General features: G+C 41.1%; 2 protein-coding genes across 3 annotated transcripts; both read right to left on the bottom strand.

Annotated features, from left to right (window-relative positions):
* Positions 1 to 202: 202 nt before the first annotated feature.
* Positions 203 to 4,028, bottom strand: vps72a (vacuolar protein sorting 72 homolog a). The gene is made up of 6 exons (XM_062055012.1): positions 3,653 to 4,028; positions 2,552 to 2,704; positions 2,342 to 2,468; positions 1,799 to 1,975; positions 916 to 1,060; positions 203 to 771 (listed from the first exon to the last, which is right to left on the bottom strand). The coding sequence occupies exons 1-6, from the start codon at positions 3,767 to 3,769 to the stop codon at positions 384 to 386; spliced, it is 1,107 nt and encodes a 368-aa protein (XP_061910996.1). The 5' UTR covers positions 3,770 to 4,028; the 3' UTR covers positions 203 to 383.
* Positions 4,029 to 6,029: 2,001 nt separating this feature from the next.
* LOC133655896 (leucine-rich repeat and immunoglobulin-like domain-containing nogo receptor-interacting protein 1) lies at positions 6,030 to 11,242 on the bottom strand. Of its 2 annotated transcripts, none has more exons than XM_062056500.1 (2): positions 10,722 to 11,242; positions 6,030 to 9,171 (listed from the first exon to the last, which is right to left on the bottom strand). In XM_062056500.1, the coding sequence occupies exon 2, from the start codon at positions 9,160 to 9,162 to the stop codon at positions 7,330 to 7,332; it is 1,833 nt and encodes a 610-aa protein (XP_061912484.1). In that variant the 5' UTR covers positions 9,163 to 9,171; positions 10,722 to 11,242; the 3' UTR covers positions 6,030 to 7,329. The 2 variants fall into 2 exon arrangements, with proteins under 2 accessions (XP_061912484.1, XP_061912485.1); XM_062056501.1 differs by having other exon boundaries at positions 6,030 to 9,168.
* Between the last annotated feature and the right edge of the window lie 1,231 nt (positions 11,243 to 12,473).

Raw genomic sequence — 12,473 nt, 5'->3', positions numbered from 1 at the left:
TTTTGAATTTCCCAGAACATTTTTATGTAACAGACGCAGGCCGTTGGTCATTCTTTAAGGGGTCAAAGGTACTGTATTGGGTAAAATAGTCTATCATTTGTCAGTTATTTACCTACAGAATCAATGAAAGCAATTAAAACAAACCCAAGTTATGAAATGATAAAGAGGTTCAACACATACACTAAATATAAATTATTTGGCGTTTTATTTGTTTTAGAAATGTCATATTTTCACAATACAAAAGAGCAGTTTATTGAAAGAAAACCACAAAAAAAGTCCAAAAGCATTTTTTAATCCACTCTATGTGGATTTGCAGTTCTAGAAATCAATCTACAGAATGACGGGGGCAATTCCACTAAGTCCCGATTAGTGTGTACCAGCGTCTACGTAGCAACCGCGCCGTGCTTGACCGCCACCTTGTGGCGCGCGCCTCTTGTAGCCGAGTCGTGCCCAGTCGTCCCTCCCGACATGTTGGGAAAGCCGTGAGCGGCCACGTATTTACGGTACGCCTCCCGGATGATGCGGAAGGCTCGCGAGTTGGCGTAAGGGATGTCGGTGACCGGGTCACGGTACAGCGCCGCCTTGTGGGTGACGGGGCAGATTTCCTGCACGGGTACCTGAGGGGCCGCCTGGGCGCTGCGCGGGAAGGCGGCATCGAAGGCTTCGTCGTCGCTGAATGTCACATAGGTGCGCGAGCAGAGGCCGCCGGCGGGCTGCTGGGAAGGCGTGGCGGGATTCGCCGGAGCGGTCTGCGGGACATCCTGGTCCAACCTGAGGAGTAATTCCACAGTCAGCTTACATAAGCAGTAACAACACAATATTTCCTATGACATGGAAAGGATTAAACCAGGCTAGATTGTTTTTGCTGAACAGATTACACAAACAGTTCAAAGGTAAGACAAACTGCAAACATACCCTTCGACGTCGACGTTCTCCTCTTTGGGTAGCGATGGCGAGACGAGGGGCATGAGGACGGAATGGTAACGGACGGTCGGGCCCTCGAAGCGACGCTTCTTGTGTACTTGTTTCTTCTTGTCCGCTTCCAGGCGCTCGTAGTTTTCTACACCCAGAATCACATTTAAAAGCCTTAAAGCTGAGGGGTCCAATCTATTCTTGGACAAAAGATGCTAAAACCAATTCACTGTATGTCAATGTATGCTAAGCTAGCAGGACAAAACATCGTCATCTTAGCTTGGTGTTATAAAAAAAGCGAAATAGTGTAATATCTACCGTATTTTTCGGAGTATAAGTCGCACCGGCCGAAAATGCATAATAAAGAAGGAAAAAAACATATATAAGTCGCACTGGAGTATAAGTCGCATTTTTGGGGGAAATTTATTTGATAAACCCAACAGCAAGAATAGACATTTGAAAGGCAATTTAAAATAAATAAAGAATAGTGAACAACAGGCTGAATAAGTGTACGTTATATGACGCATAAATATCCAACTGAGAACGTGCCCGGTATGTTAACGTAACATATTATGGTAAGAGTCATTCAAATAACTATAACATATAGAACATGCTATACGTTTACCAAACAATCTGTCACTACTAATCGCTAAATCCAATGAAATCTTATACGTCTAGTCTCTTACATGAATGAGCTAAATAATATTATTTGATATTTTACGGTAATGTGTTAATAATTTCACACATAAGTCGCTCCTGAGTATAAGTCGCACCCCCGGCCAAACTATGAAAAAAACTGCGACTTATAGTCCGAAAAATACGGTAATATAATTCATTATTACTGAAAATGGCCGCCGGGCCTCGCATGTGAAAACAATACTGATACCCAGTGATCGAATGTTGAGTTCGGCGGTGATCTTGGCCTCGGCCAGCAGCTCCTCTTGGGTCAGAGGTCGGTCTCGATGGGCCCCTCTCCTGCGCCGAGGGGCGTCCTGGCGTTCCTGCAGGCGCAGATTAGTTTTCCGGGTGTGTTCGCTGGTGGACTGTCGCACGGACTTCCGGGCTAGAAGAGACACAAAGACGGCGTCACTTGTTGGGTGCGTTTCAATTGGCGCATTAATGGTGAGCGCGCAGCGATGGTGCCCAACAACGATCAACAGCACCTTCTTGGCTATGTAGCGGAAAGGGAGGGATAATTCAAGTGGATGCAATTCACAATTAAAAAGAAGAGAAGAGGAAGATATTGCATTTCCAATAAGCGCAGCACAAGTTATGAATTTTGGACAACACTACACTGCCCACAATCACACCCTCAGGAGCTAAGTGGACAGTGTATGCAAAAGTACAAGTACAGATGATGTGTTAAAATGTGTTCATAGTAACACAACAGGGGGGATTATGCATCTGTGGTAAAATGTTGCAATCATACGTTCGCATAGGTCTTGAAATTCTTGAGGAAGTCTTCGTTTGAGCTCCACTTTGGTTTTCTCCGCTTTCTTCGTCTCCTCTGAGGGTCTTTTTGGCTTAGGCTTAGGCTTTGCAACTTTGACAGGTTCCTTCGCAGCGAACACACAGGAAAAACAGCCATTAAAAAGAAGCTACAAAATGAAGCCAAATAGAAATAAAACCAATGAAGTACTTTATATGCTTTAGTAACCACACGACTTTTCCTCCGAGGCGCGTCTTCCTCCTGGTCGCTGTCTGGCTCGTCCCCTTCGTCTATGTCAAAATCGCTGTCCACCTCATCCTCTGTGTCTGAATGTTCTCCGTGGTACTCGTCATCTCCCGATTCCTGGAGAGGAAAAAATGAGCTAGTTTAGCTTCAAAGTACAGTGCCCAACAAAAGCAAACACTATAATATATATATATATATATATATAGGGGACGGCGTGGCGAAGTTGGTAGAGTGGCCGTGCCAGCAATCGGGGGGTTGCTGGTTACTGGGGTTCAATCCCCACCTTCTACCATCCTAGTCACATCCGTTGTGTCCTTGGGCAAGACACTTCACCCTTGCTCCTGATGGCTGCTGGTTAGCGACTTGCATGGCAGCTCCCTCCATCAATGTGTGAATGTGTGTGTGAATGGGTGAATGTGGAAATACTGTCAAAGCGCTTTGAGTACCTTGAAGGTAGAAAAGCGCTATACAAGTATAACCCATTTATCATTTATTTATAATTTATAATGATCCAACTGATCGCTAAGCAAACGCAACAGGGAAATGCTGCAAATTATGAATTCAACGTTGTTCTGTAAATTTACAGCATTTCTCCCATGCAGTTGTTTCAGATTACAATGTGCTTTGTTTTCTTAACTGTATCAAAGTGTTGGGAAACATATGCATGATCTAAGGCAGAGGTCTGCAACCTATACTATCAAAAGGGACATTGTACAGTTTATTTCTCTAAAAAAAAAAAAAAAAAACTATAGAGCCGCAAAACGTAACAGTTTATAAACTTTTTAAATATGTTCAACTTTTTATTTTACAGAAAAAGCAGTCTGTCCAACTCTTTTTTCTTTTCTTTACTGCAAGCATTCACGGTTAGCCTACCCAAGGGGTTCATATTTCACATTATAATCAGTATTGTTATCGTATCCAAATAAAGCAATTTTCTATACCTACTTGAACCGTTGCTAGGTAATTGCAAAATAATTACATTTCAAACCATATGATATGCATTTAGAAAATAGCCTGATGCTGGCTTTCCACCTCAATATACAGAAATGAAGCGATGAAACTTACATCGTTAAATCCTCCATAAGTGGTCTTGTAGAACTCGTCTTCCTCTTCTGCGTCCAGCAGCTTTGACATGCGATTCCCCGCAGTCTTCCTGGGCTCTCGGTGAACTGCTAGACTCATCTTATTATTATTAGCTTGGTAATGCTAACAACCGGCTGCCTAGCGGTACGCGAACGTCAAGAAAAGTGTGTTTATTACAAAGTCTGACCATAAAATTATTGTTTTCACTTTTACCAAATAATAAATCCCAAACAGAAAAATATGCCACTATGCTGCGTTTTAGTTACTAATCTCATACAAAAACGACGCTCGTTGTCTAACACTAGCCGCACTTTGAAGTTTTTTTCCGGGTTAGCGTATCAACTTCCGGCAAAAGCTATTTTCAAAATAAAGTGACATTCCGGGTTAGCGTATCAACTTCCGGCAAAACCTATCTTCAAAATAAAGTGACAGTCAACTCAGACCTACCAATGCTATGAACTTATGCCCAGCCACCCATCCATCTTCTACCGCTTGTCCCGGTCGCGGGGGGTACTGTAACCCATCCTATAATTGTTTTAATTGTTAATAATAATGATAATATTGTTCGTATACGTATACTAAAACGTTTTTGATTGAGAATTGTATTAGTAGATTGCACAGTACAGTACATATTCCGTACAATTGACCCCTAAATGGTAACACCTAGGGATGTCCGATAATGGCTTTTTGCCGATATCCGATATTCCGATATTGACCAACTCTTAATTACCGATACCGATATCAACCGATACCGATATCAACCGATACCGATATATACAGTCGTGGAATTAACACATTATTAAGCCTAATTTGGACAACCAGGTATGGTGAAGATGAGGTCCTGTTTAAAAAAAATTAATAAAATAAAATAAGATAAATAAATTAAAAACATTTTCTTGAATAAAAAAGAAAGTAAAACAATATAAAAACAGTTGCATAGAAACTAGTAATTAATGAAAATGAGTCAAATTAACTGTTAAAGGTTAGTACTATTAGTGGACCAGCAGCACACACAATTATGTGTGCTTACGGACTGTATCCCTTGCAGACTGTATTGATATATATTAATATATAATGTAGGAACCAGAATATTAATAACAGAAAGAAACAACCCTTTTGTGCGAATGAGTGTAAATGGGGGAGGGAGGTTTTTTGGGTTGGTGAACTAAATGTAAGTGTATCTTGTGTTTTTTATGTTGATTTAATTTAAAAAATATATATATATATTTTTAAACGATACCGATAATTTAAAAAACGATACAGATAATTTCCGCTATTACATTTTAAAGTATTTATCGGCCGATAATATCGGCAGGCCACATCTCTAGTAACACCCGAATACGTTTTTCAACTTGTTTAAGTCCACGTTCATCAATTAGTGAGACGTGAGAATTCATATTTGTCTCTAGTGTATGACGGAGCTTTATCTTCATTTTGGAAATCTAAGCTCAATACGTATTTTTATCCTTAGTATAAAATACTACACGGTCTAGCTCCATCCTATCTTGCTGATTGTATTGTACCATATGTCCCGGCAAGAAATCTGCGTTCAAATAACTGCGGCTTATTAGTGATTGATTGATTGATTGAGACTTTTATTAGTAGATTGCCCAGTACAGTACATATTCCGTACAATTGACCACTAAATGGTAACACCCGAATAAGTTTTTCAACTTGTTTAAGTCGGGGTCCACGTTCATCAATTCATGGTATAAATATATACTATCAGCATAGTACAGTCATCACACAAGTTAATCATCAGAGTATATACATTGAATTATTTACATTATTTACAATCCGGGGGTGGGATGTGGAGGGGGTTGGGACGGGGATGGACGGACGGGGACGGGGGACGGGGGCGGGGTTAGGTTTGGTTGATATCAGCACTTCAGTCATCAACAATTATATCATCTGAGAAATGGACATTGAAACAGTGTAGGTCTCACTTGGTAGTTTATGTACAGCGAGCAGTGAACAGTGATTCCCAGGCAAAGATTCAGTGACCACAGATGACGCGCTAGCTGTCCAAAGTCGGGACCCAGGGTGGACCACTCATCTGTGCATCAGTTAGGGACGACCCTGCGCTGCTGACTAGATCCACTATGGACTGGACTCTCACACTATTATGCTAGATCCACTCAACGTCCATTGCACCGGTCACCCAGGGGGGGTCCCCACATCTGCGGTCCCCTCCAAGGTTTCTCATTGTCATCCCATTGGGTTGAGTTTTTTCTTGCCCTGATGTGGTATCTGAGCCGAGGATGTCGTTGTGGCTTGTACAGCCCTTTGAGACACTCGTGATTTAGGGCTATTTAAGTAAACTTTGATTGATTGATTGAATACAGAACCACACAATAAACTGAGTGTACAGTACTTTATTTAATGAAAACATAAAACAAATAAAAATACAATAAAATTATGTGGAATCAAGATCAAACGTGCCAAAAGAACCTTAATATAAGGTTGAATGCATATTTTCTCTCGACATGCTGCTGACATGCGGCAGTTTGTCAGTAAAGTGAACATAAAATCTGTCCTAAATAAGTTTGTTTGCAGTTCACTCTGCATCATATCATTTAGGTCACATGCGTCAAATTCAAGGCCCGGGGGCCAAATCTGGCCCACCACATCATTGTATATAGCTCACAAATGCCTGGAAATAATATAGGTCAATAAAGTACCATATATTTTCTTACTAAATTTATTAATACTTTCCATTTTGAAAAAAAAAAATGTACAGCTTGAAATTACATACATTTTATACTTTAATGCAGCTGAGATAGGCTCCAGCACCCCCCGCCACCCCAAAAGGGACAAGCGGTAGAAAATGGATGGATGGATTGATGGATGATTCATGGACCATATTATTGCAACAAATATTATCATTTAGTCAAAAATAAATACTGATTTCAAAGCATGTTATTCATCAAATTGTAAAAATTTACCATATATATTTTTTAATAATCAGGGTTTTTAACCCCTATTTACTGTAGGTTGAAAAAGCCTATCGCTGTTTTTTATGGTAAAATTGAAATGACAGGGTCTGAGCTGCCAGATTGTTTTTTTTAAACGAAAGATTTACAGTTGTTGTTTTAAGAATGTATTACTGTAAATGGAAGAACAGTAGCCCAGTTTTTTACAATAAAAATCGGCAGCCCATTTGCCGGATTTCAACATAAAAGTGGGTCGTTTTTCCATTTCCAGTAATATGTTGTAAAAACACCATACATTTTACAGTAAAATTCTGACAACTAAGCTGCAAGTTTCTTATTGTAAAAAAAAAACAGTAGTACTGTTTTCCCATTTACCAAAATATGTTGTAAAAGTCACTGTATCCATCCATCCATCCATTTTCTACCGCGTGTCCCTTTCGGGGTAGCGGGGGGTCGCTGGAGCCTATCTCAGCTGCATATTTTACAGCAAAATTCTGGTGACTAAATTGCCAGTTGTTTACTGTAAAATCTACAGATTGTTTTTTTTTATAGTTTACATAAAAATACATATGCTAATCAAATGCATAGGAAAATTCATGATGGCAGTCATACATGCGATGTGGCGCTCATTGAAAACGAGTTTGACACCCTTGATTTAAGTAATACAAATGTATGCAAATATCGCCTAATGTTTTATTGTGCAACTTTTTTAAATCACTGAATTGTTTACATCAGTTTCATGGTAAACTTGCTGGTCTCCATGTAGTTGCCTGCGCTGCCATCTCTGCTCACCACGGCGCTGCGTGGCACGTACGCAATGGTGGCAGTGTGCTTCCTCTGCCCTTTGCCCTTATACCACAAGAACATGAAGACGAAGCACAAGCTCACCGAGCCAAAAAACGAAAGTAAGCCGATGGACGCCGCTATGAGCAGCGTCTTGACATCGATCGGGAGTTCCTGCGAGCCGCTCGCATCCCCGGGAGAGGTGGACGGAAAGGCCAGCCAGCTTTTAAGATGAAAAGGGTTGGGGGATGAGGAGAAACCTCGAACGTGGAGGGTGACAGGCCACGTGTCGTTTCCCGCCACGTTGGATGCCACGCAGCAGTAAGTGCCGCTGTCCTGAGGCTGAGCAAAGCGAACCTCCAGCGAGCCATTAGCGAGCGCACGTATCCTGCCCACTTCGCCGAAAACTCTTCGCTGTGGGCTCAACCAGGTGACAGATGGCGCGGGGTCACCTTCCGCACTGCAATAGAAAAGCACCGTGTGGCCCTGATCCGCCCTCACCTGCTGGAGTTGGCGTCTTTGGATGCGAGGCGGCCGGCACGTGAGCAGGGTTTCCGCTTCGGCGCACTCCAGGAAATTACGCCAACCCCACGAGCGGAGAGCGCTGCTGCACACCGGAGAGCGTCCGCCGAAGCTCAGTGAAGAGCGACGGCGGACGAGCCACAGCAGGCGGCAGTCGCAGGAAAGGGGGTTGGCGTCCAGGCCGAGATGTTGCAGGCCGTGCGGGGAATGAAAGACGCCCTCCTGTAGCGTGCTCAGGAGGTTTCCGGACACATTGAGGAGGTTCAGGTGCGTCAAACGAGCAAAAGCCATGAGTTGAATGTGCAGAAGACGTCCTCCGACGAGGTGGAGCTCTTGGAGCCTGGGGAGCTCGCCGAGTTGGTTGGCGTGGATGTAAGTGATGGGGTTATAGGACAGGTCAAGGTGGACCAGATAGACCAGATGATGCAAAGGGACATAAGGGACAGCGCTGAGGTTGCATTTTCTAATCGTGAGGGATGTCAAATTGAGGCCGACGAGGCTGTTTGCTGACAGCGCCTCCAGTCTGGGCCAATCCGTGACGACAAGCTGCTTGAGTTGCGCCAAGCCAATGAAAGCGTAGCTCGGCAGCGAGCTAGAGTCGAAACGCTGCAAATATAAACTTGTCAGCCCACCAACGTGTGCCAGCGCCTCTGTGGGCACAGAAGTCACGTTGCAAGCGTCTAGGTAGAGCTGGCGAAGGCCGCTTAGGCCGGCGAAAGCCTGGCGAGAGATGAAGACCAGGTCGTTTTGCAGAGCTTGGATCACACGCAGCCGCGCTACGCCTCTGAAAGTGAAATCAAGGAAGCCCAGGAGCTCATTGCTGCTCACGTCTAGCAGCTGCAGCTCCGACAAGCCGGAAAAAGCTCCAACTGGAAGGATCTTTAAGAGGTTACGAGCCAGGCGCAGATTGACGAGGCTTCTCAAACCAATGAAAGCGTCCACCTGGATGTACGCCAGCAGGTTGTCACTCAAATCCAAGTCTAAAAGTCGAGTCAGGGATCGGAAGCGCTGAGGCGCCAAAATCCTGATGGCGTTGTGGCTCATGTTCAGCTGGTTGGCGTCAGAAGGGAGAGTCTCGGGAACAGTGCTGAGGCCGCCGTAGGAGCAGTTGACCCGCCGTGTGGTCACGTCGCAGACGCATAAGTGGGGACAAGATGGCGACAGTGGAGGCGGAGCTTCTGACGTTAACGCCATGCCGGCTGCCAACATGCAGAAAGCCCCCAAACGCAGTCTGTGACGGCGAGCTGCCTGCATGGGAGACTGCTGGCGAGAAAGAGTAAATATTGGAAATAATTATCAGAAAATAGCAGCCCACAGCAAAGTCAAAATATTATAATAATTCAAACATTAAATTATTTCAAAACATAGCATTAAAACAAATAATACTTTTCCCCTTGTGTATTTATTGCAGTGCACTTCTACACCAGTGTAAATGCAGTAGTCTAAAAAAAATACATTTCAATCCACAGTCTCATTTACAAATATTTGAGTGGGAAATTATTTTTAAATATTATTATTACATATCATTATAAAGGGACTGGCTGCTTGTGTAAAGGAAAGAGCCCTGGAAGATCTCGATGACATGAAAGATTGAATAACAGCTCAACACGGTGGATCGCGACATCCTCAAGCGCGTTTTGGAGGAATTCTCATATAATCTTGATGTTGTACGTACAACACTTGTGTTCAAGCTAGGTTTTCTATTGTTTTTCATTTTTGAAATATCGAGTGATAATTTTGGCGTATTCTTTTTTAATCACGTGTACTTTCCCCCTTATTAATCTAGTGCAGTTCTACACCAGTGTAAATAGTCTAAAATTAATAATCTATTTAAATTAACAAACCAATTTAAAAACATTTAAAAATATAATTTTGACATTTAATTATAGTGGTAAAATAATGTTTCCGTTTGTGTAATTAGGTTCTACACTGGTGTAAAAATATTTTAAAAAGGATACATTTAAATTATTGAACCCGTTAAAAATATTTAAAGTGAAATTATTTTATTGTAATAATTGTAAAACATATCATATTATCTATTGAAGTATTATAAATAAATAGTTAATACTTCCCTCTTTGTGTAATGCAGAGCAATTGTTCACCAGTGAAAATAGTCTAAAAATAATTAACAAACCCATTTGGAAATATTTGAACATGAAATTCATTTAAAATATGATTACATAATATTGCAGTTATAAAATAATATCATATTTTTCCACTTGTGTAATTAAGTTCTACACCAGTGTTAAAATATTCCCCCAAAATGATACATTCTATATTTTAAAATTGAACTATTTTTGTATTTAATTCAAAAAGTGTTATGATTATAATAATAATAATAATTATTGATATTATTATCATTATAATTAGTATTATTGTCAATATTATTATTGTTATTATTAACTACAGTATAGTAAGTTAAAATTAATAAAATTAATAAGATGATAGTTTGTCTACTTGTGTAAAGAAGTTGTACAATATATTCTAAAAAATAATCATACATTTAAAGAATATTCCAAAATTATTCTTAAATATAATTGTTAAATATTATTATTAAATTATTACAACTGGTTTCCACTGGTGTAATAAAGTAAAACTAATTGAAACAGTGTGATGCTGTGCAATGTAAATTATACAAATATTAATATCCTAGTAATTGACAAAAACATGTCCAAATGTTCAATGTAAATATTATTAAATACTGTATTTTTTCACAATTGATAATGTAACCAAAACATTACAAATTCCGGTGTGCATTATAATCTGTAAAAAAGCACAAAATAATAACATTAAAAAAAGAAGCAAATTCTCACTTTTTATATGACAGGAAGTAGCTTTTCATAACCAGACAGCAGTTTGACAAGGATCTTGGTCCAACAAACATAGAAGAACTGAAACACAGAAATCTCATTATGTTTTAATAATTTCCTACAAACAAATTAGAAAGTCAGTCACCTGTTTTTCTTTTTGGATTTCTTCTAACACACCAAAAATCCCATATACAGTAACATCAAATATTAAATTAAAATAGCTTCCATATACTGTATAATTATTAATAAAAGGTTATTAATAGTAATTTATTCAGCACGTCAGCTTGAGGTAGAATCTCAGGTGAAGCATGGAAAATCACAACATTGCAGTTTTTTTGTTTACCAAAAAGTGATGTCATCTTAATTATTTGGCTATTTCTTACATGCTGACATGGTGCAGGATGCAACACAATATGGCCTGAATTATTTTTTTGCACTAAAATTCAGTCAATATGGTCATCTGTTGCATTAAATTTGATCATTTTATCTAATGCTGCAGAAATCCCTCTTAAGAGTAAAGAGGCACAGGCGTAGCCAACAATCATTTGAAAGCAAACCTGTCGGAAAATAAGACTTGTGACTCACCAGTTGTCATGCTCTGTCATTGTCACTGCTCCTTTTCTGGATTCAAAAATATGACATTTAGAAGGTGATATTTTCTTTCAACAAAGTTGAGCCACACAAAAAGGACCACGGACAGGATGTTTCAGGTCGCATTGGCGTCCTCATGGCAACAACGACGGCGGTGAGAACCTGGAGCAGGGTGCATGCTGGGGGATTATATGTGTTGCCTGGTGGCCTCGGTCCAAGGCTGAATGCGAGGAGGCAGGCGCAGGTCAGCCAAGTGCTGGGAGGCAGATGGAACAGAGAATCACCACGTTTGCACTTTTCTGCAAAAGCAGGAAGTGCTTTTTCAGCTTTATGATGCTGTACGAAGGGGCGATTTTCACCGAAAGCAAAAAACACTGCTTTGAATTTCGAAGTGCGGAAAAACATTTCCTGTAACTGCACTTGGCCCCGTGATGAGGTGGCGACTTGTCCAGGGTGTACCCCGCCTTCCGCCCGTATGCAGCTGAGATAGGCTCCAGCGACCCCCCGCGACTTTGAAAGGGACAAGCGGTAGAAAATGGATGGGATGGATGTAACTGCACTTTTGTTCAGATCTGCACCAATGTTTTAGTGTTTTTAAGCTTGACACCACACCTCGCCCTTCTACAAAGTTTGTCAAACTGCAGTAACTCATTTTCTGTGTAGTCCTGCTCTAACACAAACAAACTGGGAAGAAAACATCATGTAATTATCACTTAGTAGTTCACTAATGATCAAATCATCTTCCCAAAGGGCTGCTAAAAACATGCTTGTCCATCGTTTTAATCATGATTGATGTTGAGTGTGTTGCATCGAGGTTCTGAATGGTTGCTGTACATGTGTCGTCACCACGGAAGTAGAGAGACGGCGCCGAGTCAGGAACTCGGCCATCTGCTACCTCCGGGGGACCCGAGCTCATCAGCCGCTTTACGTCCAAGTCCGGCACATTGCGTAACAATAGCTGTCTTTATACTTTCATTTTTGGGGCGTTGCTGTGGTGACAGCCGGGATAGTTCCAGGTAGCTGTGAGCACACATGACTATATTTAGCTGGCCTTGCATGACAGCATTATAACACATTGAGCCCAGGAAGTGTACAATACTTGAGGTTAATTTTACATAATAAGCACTAACCGGCTGTTTGTTTTCCACAAAAAACCAATTTCTT

This window comes from Entelurus aequoreus, linkage group LG08 (genome assembly GCF_033978785.1).
Source record: "Entelurus aequoreus isolate RoL-2023_Sb linkage group LG08, RoL_Eaeq_v1.1, whole genome shotgun sequence".
Taxonomy (NCBI): Eukaryota; Metazoa; Chordata; class Actinopteri; order Syngnathiformes; family Syngnathidae; genus Entelurus; species Entelurus aequoreus.
Note: the sequence above shows the minus strand (reverse complement) of the source record. Positions and strands in the feature narration are given on the sequence as shown.